General features: G+C 42.3%; 1 protein-coding gene across 11 annotated transcripts in view; it reads right to left on the bottom strand.

Moving 5' to 3' along the window:
• Positions 1 to 16,516, bottom strand: part of opa1 (OPA1 mitochondrial dynamin like GTPase) — a 130,174-nt gene that overhangs the window by 25,978 nt on the left and 87,680 nt on the right. For all 11 annotated transcript variants that reach the window (XR_005462936.1, XR_005462935.1, XM_038817083.1 and 8 more), the window contains 3 exons: positions 13,279 to 13,419; positions 3,907 to 4,023; positions 2,459 to 2,552 (listed from right to left, as the gene is read on the bottom strand). Coding sequence is in view for 9 of the 11 variants with exons in the window: in XM_038817083.1 (XP_038673011.1) it covers positions 2,459 to 2,552; positions 3,907 to 4,023; positions 13,279 to 13,419 (352 nt within the window). In the remaining 2 variants the exon portion in view is untranslated. The remainder of the gene's footprint in view (positions 1 to 2,458; positions 2,553 to 3,906; positions 4,024 to 13,278; positions 13,420 to 16,516) is intronic.

Raw genomic sequence — 16,516 nt, 5'->3', positions numbered from 1 at the left:
GCCCCTTTTCCCGGTTACTTTGTTTTCATACTCAGTTAGAACCTATAATAAAACTATGGCAAGAGGATGAAAACCTATCAGAGCCACTCAAAGTACTCATACCAGATTGAGCTTTTGTTGGCAGTTCATTTTTTTAAACACCCAATTCACATGGTAGCAACAAAGAGTCTGTGCCAAACCACAAATCTTGAGATAAAAATTAATCTATCAACACTTATCAAAGTATCTATTCACTTGTGTGATCACATTTCTAAGGTTGCATGGAACACAACTCCAATTAATTTCCACTACTACTCTTCAGAGGATAGAACACAAATAAAAACTTGTGGAGTCTGTAGCCATCTAAGATGGCCACCTGCAAAGGACCATGGGAATTATAGCCAACCCAGGACTCAGACAGATACAGAGCCTAGGTGTATCTGAAACACAGGTAACCAGACCTGATCGAAACCCCCGCTCGTTTGCATTTTAATGGCCCATTTTCCCAGGACAATAGAACTCCAATCAAGCAACCAGTACAGCCACAGACTGATCGGCGCCACTCCCTTTATCAGAAAGCCCAACTGCCAAGGTCAATGACCGTTAAGGACCCGCCCAGCTACCAAGGCAGCCACCCCTTTATTGGCCGAAATCGAAGACAATGATCAGAGCCCTGTCGAACTATTGGGTCCAAGGTTAAGGACTGCCCCAAAGAGCGCAAAATCCCAGAGGGATAAAAGAGAGCACAGCCACGTGTTCTGTCTCTTTTGGATCCGGCCTGTACCAACCCAATCGTAGCAGGAACAGCCAGCCAAGTTCACGACCAACGATCGCTACCTGACGGATGAGCCCAGCAGAGACAGAGCCACTTTCTTCAAACCAGCCAAGTGAAATCCAGATAAAGGCCTTATCCATTTGCACAATGCCGTTCGCCCTGAAGTTAAGTATACATTATTGAGCTGATAGGTGTAGTTTAACTGGTGGTAGATATTGTGCTTGCATGTCGAGATAACTCTTGTGTATGTAAATAAACCATCTTGAACTAACTAACTGTTGTGTGGTCATTTGATCGATATTAGGAAAGGCTTGTGGTTCACCAACATTATTATAGAGCAACAAGTCCAATCATGATAGTAAATCGACGTTACTCAGATGAAGAATAATTGGTGTCCAACTTGAAACTTAAATCCTTTTCGATTAAATTTTCAAATAAAATAGGACAAGCAGTGACATTGATTACAAGTTGAGCAGAAATGTCCTCCAATTACATATTGGAAAGACCAAAGCCATTGTCTTCACTCTCAATACAACTCCATTCCCTAGCTGCAGACTCGATCTCTCTCCATGCAAATGTCTGCGGCTGAATCAGACTGTTTGTAACAATGCCGTGAAATGCACCACCAGATGAGCTTCCTACCACATATTCACACCATCATGAAAACTGCCAATTTCCATCTCCATAATGTTGCCCACCATGGCTTACCTACTGTTTAATTCCTCATTCATGCCGTTGTTACCTCCAGACTCAGCTATTTCAGTGCTACAGTCCTGGCCAATCGCCCAAGTTTTGCCCCCCCCCCCGTAAAGCTAAGGTCACCCAAAACTCCACCCACTGCACCAAGTCCTATGCACCCTGCACCTCCGTTTGTTGGTCTATATTAGATCCCAGCTACACATCATCTCGATTTTGAAATTCTCACCCTGATTTTTTAATTCCTCCATGGCTTTGGCCCTCCCTATCTCTATAATGTCCATCAGGCCCACAACCCTCTGAAATATTTAGGCTTTTCTATTCTGGTCTCTTTAGAATCCCAGATTTCAATTGCTCTACCACTGGGGGACATTCCTTCAGTTGTCATGTCCTAAGCTCCAGAATTTCCTTCCTAATCATCTATGCCTCTCTTTTTCTCCTCAAGATGTTCCTTAAAACATGCTTCTTTGACAAAGCTTTTATTCATCTGACCTCAAATTTTACATGGCTTGCCATTAAGTGCCTTGGACCATTTTATTATAGAACATAGATACAACAGTACAGCATAGTACAGGCCCTTCAGCACATGATGTTGCGCCGACCATTTATCCGAATCTAAGATCAACCTAATCGACACCCCTTCAATTTACTGCTGTCCATGTGCCTGTCTAAGAGTCGCTTAAATGTCCCTAATGACTCTGATTCCACCATCTCTGCTGGCAGTGCATTCCACACTCTCTGTGTAAAGAACCTACCTCTGACATCTCCCCTATACTTTCCTCCAATCACCTTAAAATTATGTCCCCTCGTGACAGCCATTTCCACCCTGGGGAAAAGTCTCTGGCTATCCACTCTATCCATGCCGCTCATCACCTTGTACACCTCTATCAAGTCACCTCTCTGCCTTCTTCGCTCCAGTGAGAAAAGCCATATAGTAAAGGTTTGACATAAAAATAGGTTATTGCTGTTACCGATGCAGGTTTCATCAGAAACAGGATCTTAACTCACCTTCAGTATTTATTAGCTGTTGTCGGAGTGTGTTTGCTGTAATAGCTAGCATTCGTTGAATGCGCCAGAACAGGATAACATTATTGCATTCCAGCTGTGGAGCAGGGGAGAGGATGAGAAAGGAGACAATATTTTGACAATCCTTTAATCACGTGCTTTTATTTCAATTGTGATTACAGTTAGGGATCTTAATACTGAAGAATGAAACAACATTCCTACCATTCACAGTCAGTCAAATATCAAGCAGATTAGGTACAATGTTGCTAATGTAGAGCAACGGTCTTATAACTCTGCCCCAAATTCATAACAGAATACCTATTTGCACCAGTGTAAACATCCATTTCCCACACCGGCTTCTTAAATTATGGTTGTTTTTTCAGTCTCTATTTGTGAGTAAGTTATACTTGTTTGCTGCATCTAGGTAAGTAGATGGCAAATTTAAATGTAGGCGGCAAGAGTTAAAAAAATTTAACCTCCTCGCAGTATGTGTGTGGGGATTGGTTTGGGTCTTTAAAATAGTTACCAAGAAGTTTTGAGGTTTTATTTCTTCAAACATTTTCTGAATAACTATTAGCGTAACCCTGGCGGAAAAATCCAAAGTTAGCAATTTCAGTCGCTTTTTCAGATGGTTCACAGCACAGCACAATTGCCCAGAGGAAATTAGCACATCTGGGCAACTGCCATGCAAACCCTTCCCTGAGAACTTCCAAGTGGGATTCCCCAGGCCATCTTTGGGGGTTACCCCAAATCCGACGGTGTGGAGCCTGGAAGTTACAGCCCAATATTAATTAAGAAATTACTGAAGAATTGAGATAACTGCAGGGACATGAGAGTAAATTAAACTCTGCTACATGCCCTGCTTTCCAGCAAATTTTATGCACAAAGCAAGATTTGTTCTAAAAAGCAGACCTTTGAATTTAGATCTGTGTTTGTTTTGAACTGCTTACATCATTGCATATACTGGAGTATTTTGTCACCTTTTGAAACACGAATATATTTCTGCCACATTATAGTGGACATCTCAGTATTCAATGGATTTTATGAACATTTCAAACAGTTCTGCCTTCTATTCGCATTGAGGACTATGCTGCAGTTGAAATTAGAACAATCTGTCCTGAGAGTATCATAATTAAATATTTTCTGAAGATTTTGAATGTAAGTATGGGAATGTCCTGCAAAACACAGTATTATATGGCTATATATCATATATTTTTAAAAAATATATATATTTTAAACCATATAAGTTAGTGTTGCGAAGTTTTCGTTTTCTATTGAATCTTTTATTTTGTTACGTTTGGTACTAAAGATGGATCCACTGTCATTGCGGCTATTTTAAAAAACAGCATATGAGAAGCAATATATAATAGAGATAGTGAGAATTTACAGAAAGATAAAAATGACTGTTTTAAGGACATTAGGTACTTCTTTTATATCGTATCTTTTCATACCTCAGAATCTACAAAATGCCTTTGGTAATAGTGGAAACCTCTTCTGCAAAGATTACAATGGTTCAGTGATTTCTTTAAGAAGTGTTTTCGGTAAACTTGGTGCCAAGTGTCTTTAATCTAGAGAAAAGGACAATTTAAGTCAAGGTATTTATTGAAGTCAGTAACATATTCTAACAAGACAACATGGTTCTTCAGGGACTGTAATAAGAACAATACAGCACAGGAACAGGCCCTTCGGCCCTCCAAGCCTGCGCCAATCACGTGTCCAATCTAGACCAATCACCTGTATCTTTCTATACCCCGTCTGTTCATGTGCCTATCCAGATAAGGCTTAAAGGTCGCTAACGTATCTGCCTCAATCACCTCACTTGGCAGTGCATTCCAGGCCATCACCACCCTCGGTGGCCATCTCCACTGAACCTTCCCCCCCCCCCTCAACTTGAACTTGTGTCCCCTTGTAATTGTAATTTCTGCCCTGGGAAAAAGCCTCCAACAGTTCAACCTATCTATACCCCTAATAATTTTGTAAACTTCTTTCAGGTCGCCCCTCAGCCTCAAGTCGCTCTAAGAAGAACAATCCCAGTTCACTGAATCTCTCCTCATAGCTAATACCCTCCATACCAGGCAACATCCTAAAAAACCTTTTCTGTACTCTCTCAAAAGTCTCCACGTCCTTCTGGTAGGGCAGTGACCAGAATTGGACACAATATTCCAAATGTTGTCTAACCAACGTTCTATATAACTAACAATTTTCGAGCTTTTATACACAATACCCCGTCCTATGAAGGCAACATGCCATATGCTTTCTTTACCACCATTTCCACCTGTGCTGCCACTTTTAAGAATCTGTGGACCTACATGCCCAGATCTCTGTGTCTCTATGCTCCTGATGGTTCAGCCATTTATTTTATACCTCCCACCTGAATTGGATCTACCAAAAGGTATCACTTTGCATTTGTCCAGGTTAAATTCCATCTGCCATTTCTCTGCCCAATTTTTCAGCCTATCTATATCCGGTTATATTCTCTGACAATCTTCATCACTATCCGCAACTCCTGCAATCTTAATATCATCCGCAAACTGGCTAATCAGACCCGCTGCGTCATTTAAATATATTACGAAGAGCAGAGGTCCCAGTACTGATCCCTGTGGAACACCACTAGTTACAGACCTCCATTCAGAAAAACACCCTTCCACTGCTACCCTCTATCTTCTATGGCCAAGCCAGTTCTGAATCCATCCAACTAGTTCACCCCTGATTTCATGTGATTTAATCTTTTGCACCAGCCTGCCATGAGGGACCTTATCAAATGCTTTACTAACGTCCATGTAGACAACATCCACAGCCCTTCCCTCATCAATCATTTTTGTCACCTCCTCAAAAAATTCAAATAAATTAGTGCGACATGAGCTCCCTCGTACAAAACCATGCTGTCTGTCGCTAATAAGACCATTCACTTCCAAATGTGCATGGATCCTATCTCTGAGAATCTTCTCCAACAATTTCACTATCACTGATGTCAAGCTCACTGGCCTATAATTACCCAGATTATCCTTTCAATCCTTCTTAAATAATCGTACAATATTGGCTATCTTCCAATCCTCTGGGATCTCACCTGCGGCCAACTATGTGGAGATGCCGGCATTGGACTGGGGTGAGCACAGCAAGAAGTCTTGCACCAGGTTAAAGTCCAACAGGTTTGTTTCGAATCAATAGCTTTTGGAGCACTGCTCCTTCCTCAGGTGAATGAAGAAATGGGTTCCAGAAACATATATACAAAGTCAAAGATGTAAGACGATACTTTGAATGTGATTCTTTGCAGGTAATTAAATCTACAGGTCCAGACGGAGCAACTGGAGAGAGGGATAATCACAGGTTAAAGAGGTGTGAATTGTCTCAAGCCAGGACAGTTGGTAGGATTTCGCAAGCTCAGGCCAGATGGTAGGGAGTGAATGTAATGCGACATGCATTCAAGGTCCCGGTTGAGGCCGTACTCATGTGTGCGGAACTTGGCGATAAGTTTCTGCACGGCGATTCTGCGTTGTCACGCGTCCTGAAGGCCGCCTTGGATAACGCTTACCCGAAGACCAGAGGCTGAATGCCCTTGACTGCTGAAGCGTTCCCAAACTGAAAAGGAACATTCCTGCCTGGCGATTGTTGCGTGATGTCCGTTCATCCATTGCGGCAGCGCCTGCATAGTCTTGCCAATGTACCACGCTTCAGGACATCCTTTCCTGCAGTGTATGAGGTAGACAACGTTGGCTGAGTCGCACGAGTATGTACCACATACCTGGTGGGTGGTGTTCTCATGTGTACTGGTGGTACCCATGTCGATGATCTGGCAAGTCTTGTAGAGATTGCCATGGCAGGGTTGTGTAGTGTCGTGGTCGCTGTTCTGAAGGCTGGGTAGTTTGCTGTAAACAATGGTTTGTTTGAGGTTGCGCGGTTGTTTGAAGGCAAGTAGTGGGGTGTGGGGATGACCATGGCAAGATGTTCGTCTTCATTGATGACATGTTGAAGGCTGCAAAGAAGATGTCGTGGTTTCTCCACTCCGGGGAAGTGCTGAGCGACGAAGGGTACTCTGTCGGTTGTGTCCCATATTTGTCTTCTGAGGAGGTTGGCGTGGTTTTTGCTGTGGCGCGTTGGAACTGTCGATCGATGAGTCGAGCGCCATATCCCGTTCATACGGGGACACCTTTCTGCATCTGCAGATGTCTATTACGCTCCTCCTCGTCCGAGCAGATCCTGTGAATATGGAGGGCTTGTCCAGAAGGGATGGCTTCTTTAATGTGTTTAAGGTGGAAGCTGGAGCATCGTGAGGTTATCCGTGGGCTTGCGGTAAAGCAAAGTGCTGAGGTGATCGTCCTTGATTGGGATGAGTGTGTTCAAGAATGCAACCGATTCTGGAGCGTAGTCCATGGTGAGATGGAACTTATTGATGTCATCGTGTAGTCGTTTCAGTGATTCTTCACTGTGGGTCCAAAGAGTCTCTCCAATTGCTGTCAGGACCTGTGGACTTATTTACCTGCAAAGACTCTGACTTGCATTCAAAGTATCGCCTTGCATCTTTGACTTTACCTATTTATATATATATATATATATATATATATATGTTTCTGGAACCCACCTCTTCATTCAACTGAGGAAGGAGTAGTGCTCCGAAAGCTGGTGATTCCAAAACAAACCTGTTGGACTTTAACCTGTTGTTGTAAGACTTCTTACAAAGATTTCTGTTAGAGGCCCAGCAATTTCATCTCTTGTCTCCCTCAGTAATCTGGGATAGATGCCACCTGGCCCTGGGGATTTGTGCCAAGGACATTTTGTGACCTCTTTTTGCCCTCCTAACTCAATGCTTGAACACTTTTCTATTTTTTTTGTATTCCTCAAGTGCTTCATCTGATTTTAGTTGCCTGTACCACAAGTATGCATCTTTTTTCTTTTTGACAAGATTCTCAATTTCCCTGGTCATCCATGGTTCCTGAATCGTGCCTTTCCTGTCCTTCCTTTTTATCGACACATGCCTGTCCTGCACTTCCATCAACTGCTCCTTAAAAGACTCTCACATGCCAAATGTGGATTTACCCTCAAACAGCATCTCCGAAACAAAAGCATCCAAATCCTGCCTAATCTAGTTGTAGTTAGCCTTCCCCCAATTTAGCACCTTAACCCTAGGACAACACTCATCCTTTTCCATGAGTATCCAAAAGCTCAGGGAATTGTGGTCACTGTTCACCACATATTCTCCCACTGCAAATTTGATGACCTAGCTGGGCTCGTTCCCTAGTACTAGGTCCAATATAGCCCCCTTACTAATCGGACTAACCGCATATTATTCCAAAAAACCTTCTTGGACACACTTAACAAACTCCTCACCATCCATAAATTTCTAAGTTTAAGAACATCCCATCATATCCAGCTTACGAAAAAGATTTCCACACAGTTCTTTCTCTCAGTAGACATAACTTGCATTTATTCCGTACAATAAAGTTTCACTGCTCACAGGAGTTACACTTCCTCGGAACCTCACAAATGGCAACATTATGAATATGCTTTAAAATGGGAGTTGGATAAATTCCATTCATTTTAAAATTTGGTATGGATCAAAGAAAATAAAAACTATGTTTTTAATAAATTTACTGGAAAAAATTAACATACAAATAAAACAAGAACCATGTAAAATTTGTCACACTTACAGAAGGTTACTTCCGAGTGGAGGTGGGGGGGGGGGGGGGGGGGGGGGGGGGGGAGTGAGTGAAGTGGTTGATGAAGACATGGATTAAAAAATACTGTATTTTGACTGCTTAGTTTTTTGCTCGTCAATTTTCTCCATAGGAGCAATAACATTATCAATCATTCTACAAAAGGAATGCTTCTTTCCACGTTTGCATCATTGTCTGTCATCTGTTTTCTTCCAGTTGATCTCATCATGTCTGACATCACCTTGGCATAAAATTTGCTTTGAGGTTCTGCTCCCTGCTACTGTTTAAATTAACTTAATTTCATCAGCTCCACCAAGTCTTCTGTAGAAAGTTCCTCTTGATGAGATGGAAGCAACTCCTCTTCTTCATCTGTGGTCAGATCTTAAGTCTCCCCTCCAACTTGTTTTGCCAACTCAAATAGCTTGGTTACTTCAGCATCCACACTAAGGGACCCTATGAAAGCATTCACAGCCTCAGGCCAAACATTTCGCCAAGCAGACATTTATAGTTGATTCTCTAACCTCATCCCATGAGTCCTTAATTAGCCCTACTGTTCTAAGAATGTTGAATTCCCTCCAGCAATCACAGACGGTGGTCAAAGTATTGGTTTGCATATCTACCCAGCCAACTTCATATTATGCAGACCAAAACTCTTTTTCAAGCGATGAAACAATCCTGTACTGGCTGGAAATTCTCTGGAATGCAAAGGAGTGGCTCCTTCTGCACCACCTTCATCACCACTATTATCACCAGTAGCATCAGCACCACCCCTCTTTATTACTTATGCCCTGGGATAATTCAAGCGCCTTATTTCTAATGATTGGACCATTAAACTGGGGTCCTTCTTTTCTTCCAAGTGTGGATTCTCTAACTTACAAAGGTTAACCTGCCAGATACCAACACTGACCCTTATTTTATCTTCAGAAACAAGACTTTGAGCTGCAGTGGTAACTGGCGACACTGTGGAGCATCCGCAAGGCAGTTTGTGTTGTGGATGGGCGTATATAGAGGTGGTCACACCATGGGCTCAGACTCCACAGGCAGGGAAAGAATGGGTGACCACCAGGCGAAACAAGACAGATAGGCAGGCAGAGAAGGAATCTCCTGTTGTTATTCACCTGCAAAACAGATATACCGCTTTGGATACTGTTGAGGGGAATGACATCTCAGGGGAAAACAGCAACAGCCAAATTTGTTGCATCGGGGTTGGTTCTGCTGCAGAGGGGAGGAGTAAAAAGTGTGGAAATGCAATAGTTTTAGGGGATTCAACTGTAAGGTGAATAGATGGGTATTTCTGTGGCCGCAAATGAGACTCCAGGATGTTATGTTGCCTCCCTGGTGCTAAGGTCAGGTACGTCTCGGAAAGTTACAGCACCTTCTGGAGTGGGAGGGCAAACATCTAATGGTCGTGGTACAAACACCATAGGTTAAAAAAAAGGATGGGGTCCTAAAAGTAAAATATCTAAAGTTAGGAAGAAAATTGAGAAGTCGGGTCTCAAAGATAGTGATCTCAGGATTACCACCAGTGTCACGTGCTGGTCACAGTAGAAATAGCAGGATATATCGGAGAAATACGTGGCTAAAGAGATAGTGTGAGGAGGAGGATTTCAGATCCTGGGGCATTGGGACCAGTTCTGGGGAGGTGGGACCAGTACAAACTGGACGGGTTTCACCTGGACAGGATCAGGACTGATGCCCTAGGGGGAGTATTGACTAGAGTGGCTGGGGAGGGTTTAAAATAAAAGGGCAGGGAGATGGGAACCTATGCAAGGAGTCAGAAGAGGAGGGAACAAGGACAAAAACAAAAGACAGAAAGGGGAAAAAGAAAGTGATAGGCAGAAAAACCAAGAGCCAGATTCAAACAGGGCCACAATGAAAAATATTGGGAGTGGGCTAAGTAATGTTTAAAAAGACAAGCCTAAAGGCTTTGTGCTTTAACGCGTAGAGCACTCGCAATAAAATAGATGACGTGCAAATAGATGAAAACGGGTATGATTTAATTGGGATTACGGAGACATGGCTGCAGGGCGGTCACGGATAGGAACTGAACATCCACGGGTATTCAGTATTTTGGAAGGACAGAGAAAAAGGAAAAGGTGGTGGAGTTGCATTGCTGGTTAAAGAGGAGATTAATGCAACAGTGAGGAAAGATTTTAGCTCCAACAATGTGGAATCTGTATGGGCCGAGCTGAGAAACACCAAGGAGCAAATAACGTTAATGGGCATTGTAGATAGACCATCAAACTGTTGTGGTGATATTGGGAATGACATTAAACAGGAAATTACAGATGCTTTGGATGAAGGAACATCTGTAATTATGGATGATTTTAATCTGCATATACATTGGGCAAATCAAATTAATCACAATACAATAGAGGAGGAATTCCTGGAGTGTATACGGAATGGTTTTCAGGATCAATACGTTGAGGAACCAACGAGAGAACAGGTCATCCTAGACTGGGTACTGTGTAATGAGAACGGAATCATTGGCAATCTTGTTGTGCGAGACCCTTTGGGGTTGAACGACCATAATATGACCGAATTTTCATCAAGATAGAGAGTGACGTGGTTGATTCTGAGACTAGGGTCTTCAATCTTAATAAAGGAATATGACAATTGTTTTCATAAATTTAGAGTCTTCCCCCCCTCCCCAATTAAGGGGCAATGTAGTTGGCCAATCCTACACATCTTTGGGTTGTGGGGGTGAAACCCAGAATGTGCAAACTCACAAAGACAGTGACCCGGGGCCGGGATCGAACCCGGGTCCTCAGGGCCGTAAGCAGAAATGCTAACCACTGCGCCACCGTGCCGCCCATAAAGGAAACTAAGATGATATGAGGCGCGAGTTGACTATAATCGATTGGGAAATGTTAGTTGAAGGGATTACTGTGGATAGATAATGGCAAACATTCAAGAAACGCATGGGGGAACTGAAACAATTGGTTATTTCTGTCTGGAACAAAACTAAAGCGGGAAAGGTGGCTGATCCATGGTTTACAAGAGAAATTCAATCCAAGGAGACATATAAATTGGCCAAGAAAAACAACGGTCTGAGGATTGGGAGCAGTTTAGAATTAAGAAAAGGAGGACCAAGCGATTGATTGAGGGGAAAATAGTGTACGAGAATAAGCTTGCAGGGAACATAAAACTGACTGTAAAAGTTTCTATAGATTCATGAAGAGAAAAAGATTGAAGACAAACATACGTTCCTTACTGTCAGAAACAGGGGAATATATAATGGGGGACAAAGAAAGGCTGAGCAACTAAATACATACTTTTTGGTTCTGTCTTCACAAATGAGGACACAAATAAAATACCAGAAATATCAGAGAATGCATATTAATGATGAGAAGGAGGAACTGAAGGAAATCAATATTGATGAAGAAATGTTGGGGAAATTAATGGGATTGAAGGCTGATAAATCCCCAGGCTTGATAAGTTACATCCTTGAGTACTTAAGTGGCTCTAGAAATAGTTGATGCATTGGTGGTTGCCTTCCAAGATTCTATAGATTCTGGAAAACAGCTCCTGTAGATTGGACGGTAGCTAATGTGATTCCACTGTTTAAAAAGGGGGGTTGAGAGGAAACAGAAAATTATAGAGAAGTAAGCCTGACATCGGTGGTGGGGAAAATTCTAGAATCCATTATCAAAGATTTTATAGCAGATCACTTCGAAAACAGTGACAGGATCAGACTGAGTCAGCATGGATTTATGATGGGCAAATCATGCTTGACAAATCTACTGGAATTCTTCGAGGATGTAACTCGTAGGGTTGGTGTGGGGAAGAAAAGGGTTGTGGTTTATGTGGACTTTCAGAAGTTTTTGACAAAGTCCCACATAAGAGATTAACGGGTAAACTTAAAGCACATGGGATTGAGGGTAGTGTATTGAGACGGATAGAAAACTGGTTGGCAGACAGGAAACACAGAATAGGAATTAAAGGGTCTTTTTCCAAATGGCAGAGAGTGACGAGTGGGATACTGCCGGGGATCAGTGCTGTGACCCCAGCTATTCCCAATATAAATGAATGATTTAGATGAGGGAACAGACTGCAATATCTCCACATTTGCAGATGACACACAGTTGGGTGGGAGGGTGAGTTGTCAGGATGCAGAAATCCTTCAGTTTGATTTGTACAAGTTGAGTGAGTGGGCAAGTAAATGATAGATGCGGCATAATTTGGATAAATGCGAGGTTATCCACTTGTGGTAGCAAAAACAGGAAGGCAGACTATTATTCGAATGCCCATAAATTAGGAGTGGGGAATGTGCAATGAGACTTGGGTGTCCTTGTATACCAGTCGCTGAAGGTGAGCATGCAGATGCAGCAGGCGGTAAAGAAAGTGAATGGTATATTGGCCTTCATAGCGAGAGGATCCGAGTACAGGAACAGGGGTGTCTTGCTGCAATTATATTGGGCCTTGGTGAGACCATACCTGGAATAGTGTGTGCAGTTTTGGTCTCCTTATCCGAGGAAGGATGTTCTTGCTCTAGTGGGAGTGCAACAAAGATTTACCAGACTGATTCCTGGGATTACGAGACTGATGTATGAGGAGAGATTGAGTTAGTTAGGATTCGCTGGAGCTCAGAAGAATGAGGGGGGATCTCATAGAAACCTATAAAATTCTAATAGGATTAGACAGGGTAGATGCAAGATGGATGTTCCTGAAGCTGGGGGTGTCCAGAACCAGGGATGACAATCTAAGGATATAGGTAGACCATTTAGGACAGACAGGAGGAGAGATTTCTTCACCCAGAGTGGTCAGCCTGTGTAATTAATTACCGTAGGAAGTAGTTGAAGCCAAAACATTGTATTATTTTAAGAAGCAATTAGATACAGCACTTTGGGCAAGGGGGAAATCAAAGGATATGGGACATACCTGGGATCAGGATATTAAGTTGGATGATCAGCCATGATCATAATAAATGGCAAAGCAAGCTCGAAGGGCCGAATAGCCTCCACCCGCTCCGATTTTCCATGTTTCATGAACGCATGCTCTTTCAAATTATCACCATCAATTCAAAAAAGGATACAACCTCATAATAACTCAATTATCTAAATAACAATTGGCATGTCATGCAACAAGTAACAAAACAATTCATTCGTATTTTCTTTGATTCAAAAATTATGTGCAATATTTTAAGAAGTTAACTTGGCGACTCTCACATACCAGAATGGTGTCCACATCTACACTTTTAGCCTCCAGGTTTTTACGGACTGTTGTAACTTCATCGTTAGCAAGATAAGCTGTATGTTCTTCATTGATTTTTAACAGCCTTTCCAGTTCGCTTTTGGTTTCATTTCGAACATGCTAGAGGAAAAGAGGCATGCTATTATTTGTCACTGAAGTATAGAAATATATATCAATTAAGAACTTGCATCTCTGACTTAGTCGACAACTTACATTACAGTGTAGCATTGATTGCAGTTTATTTAATACTACATAATCCAACTGCTAGGTCATCGACTGTTAACCTCTTGAGTCATTAATGTGAATGAGAATTGGTTCTCAATTGACTTACCTGGCTAAATAAAGGTGAAATAAAATAACAGTTACATTCTGTAACTCTAAAGTAAAGTCAACCGCCTCGTGAATTTGACCCTGTAGGTTTTGGAATAACACTTTGCAAATTTAGTCAACTGTAATACATTCAGTGAGTGCTGGCCTTCTTTAAATAAGGGAATCAGGCACTTAGTAGAGTGTGGTGTTAGCAAGTTGATCACTGCTGTTTTTCATAAATTCACAAGTGAGTATCAAGGAGGAGAATGGGCCGACACATTCTCTTTAGAAACTCAGTACTACAATAAAATGATCCATATTATGATCCAACCTTTTTGTTTTTTAAATGTCACAAATCCAATTTAACAGCTCCCTGTATATGCCAGAAGAAGAGAGTAACTCAAAGAAGTCCAAAGACACACAGACTGCTGCAAATTCTAGAAATATAAAGCAGCTGCTAGTTACTTTGCCCTAGTCAGGAAGAGATTAGATTGATTCATGGGCTTGAGCACGTCACCAAGAAAGCCATCTACTTGGATCCAAATATATACATTTTTAATTTAGAGTACCCAATTCATTTTTCCAATTAAGGGGCAATTTATTGTGGCCAATCCACCTAGCCTGCACATCTTTGGGTTGTCGGGGCGAAACCCACGTAAACACGGGGAGAATGTGCAAACTCCACACGGACAGTGATCCAGAGCCGGGATCGAACCTGGGACCTCGGCGCCATGAGGCAACAGGGCTTACCCACTGCGCCATCGTGCTGCCCAGGGTCCAAATATAAACGCAAAATGCTGGAAAAGTTCAGCCGGCCCAGCGGCATTTGTGGATCGAGGAATAGTTATGTTTTGAGTCTGTGACTCTTCTTCAGAGCCACTTGGACCCAAATTAGCAACTATTTAGCAGATTCCTGTGACTAAATGTAGCAAAGTTTCTTATTAATTACGTAATATTTTGCGGAGCATAACTGTTCTTGATATCTGAAATCATCTTCTTTTTTCCATTCTGTACTTAATGAAAGTAGCAGCTGTCTTTTCAAATGACCAAAACTGTATAAAGTACTTCATGGGATGCCCAACGTTTTATGGTGCAATGCAAGTCATTTTGCTCCATGTTCCATCCCCTCAATAAGGCAACTCAGGACTTTTTCAGAACCAAGTCATTTGGCCTATCAAATCTGTTGTTATTTTTGCCACTAGCCGCTTGGCCTGATACATCCTCATGCTTTCTCTCCATATCCTTTTCTAGTCCACTTTTTCAAACAACTAATTTATTAAGATTCTACATTCTGCTTCATAGAAAATGACACACTCTAACCACTTGCTAGCTACAGATTTTTCTGAAGCTCGACTTGCCTTAACTATCATTTTATTAATCTTTTTTTAATTTCATGGGAGCTGGGTGTCTCTGGCAAGGCCAGCATTTGGTGTCCATTCCCAATTGTCCTCGAGAAGGTAGTGGTGAGCCACCTTCTTGAACAATTTCTGTTCATCTGGTGGAGCTATTCTCACTTATAAAAAGCCTCATTGCTTTCTTATGTAGTTTATGGCGAGAATTCTCTGTTGCCTGACACCGAATCAGGCACCCCAGTGAGCAAAAAATGGCGCATGGGCGTAAAAATTGTTTGAACCCGTTGCCATGCTCCGTTGCCAGCCTCAGTGATCCTCCCACCCCGGACTGATGGGGAAATGGTAATTCCTCATTAGCACACATAAGATTAATGGGTTGACGCCCAAAACTCCAAACTCCACAGCGGGAAATCCACCAGGCGTGCTTTGGTGTAAGGTTGCCTAAGTGTGGCCCTGGCGTGGTGGACCACGCAGGAGTTAAGAGGGTCAGAGCTTAACGGATGTGCTCTGGTGATGGGGGCATCAGTGGGGGTTGTCATGGGGGGAACAGGATTAGTTTTGTGGCGGGGGGGCCGGCAGATAGCTGCAGAGAGCCTGATAGCGGTGCTTCATCAGAATCAAGTTGGCTCCCTGCCATGTATCAATTTACCTTACAAGGAACCAAAAGTCTGCTGACGCTCTGAGCAGGACCAGTAGCAGTGGGAAAACTTAGTCTCTAAAAAGAAAAATCCATGTCTATATTGCTTTTGGTTAGATTGTAATTACTTGGCCTGGAAATGCTGTGCGGTTCTCTTGAAAAATTTCCAAAGTTGATTTAATTCCCCCATTCACCAAATTTTGGTGCACTAGTTCCTTCCACCAGTATGCTAGCTGTGACTCAATTGGTAGTAATCTCACCTGAATTGGAAGATTGTGGGTTCAATTCGAGGATTTAAGCACAAAACAAATCAAGTAGAACACACGTCCTGTAAACCTCTATGACTTAATTGCAGCCTTTTGGAATAGACATTAAAGAGAGTTCCCACCTGTCCTCTTAGTAGACATAATAGACCCAATAGCACTACTTCAAAGAAGAGTAAGACAATTAACAGCAGCATCCTCAACAGGCCAATATTTACCCCTCATTAAACACCATAAATATGGATTATCCGGCTGTTGTGTGGGTGTTTGCTGTGCACAAATTGGCTGTCACATTTCCTACACTTACAGCAGCGACCACAGTTCAAAAGTACATCATTGGCTGTAAAGCATTTTGGGACATCCTGTGTTTGTTAAAGGCATTACATAAAAGCATGGATTCCTTCTTCTTCTGCTGTTTGCTTTGCCATACTTCTGTCATATTGGTTTGAATCTCCTCCCACCATTGTCATTAACCTCCCGATGAAGATATTGGTTCTAGTCCTGTTTAGGTGTCAAATCATCCTGTCAATACAGCATCTGGTCAAACACTAAAGGATCAAAACCCTGTGACCTATACCATAGCTTGAATTTTGCAATCACAATAATAGTGAGGCTGCCAGCACTCTCAGACCAGACCCCCAACATTTGCTAGGATA

This window comes from Scyliorhinus canicula, chromosome 13 (assembly GCF_902713615.1).
Source record: "Scyliorhinus canicula chromosome 13, sScyCan1.1, whole genome shotgun sequence".
Lineage (NCBI taxonomy): Eukaryota > Metazoa > Chordata > Chondrichthyes > Carcharhiniformes > Scyliorhinidae > Scyliorhinus > Scyliorhinus canicula.
The sequence above is the reverse complement of the archived record's forward strand: the minus strand, read 5'-3'. Positions and strand labels throughout refer to the sequence as shown.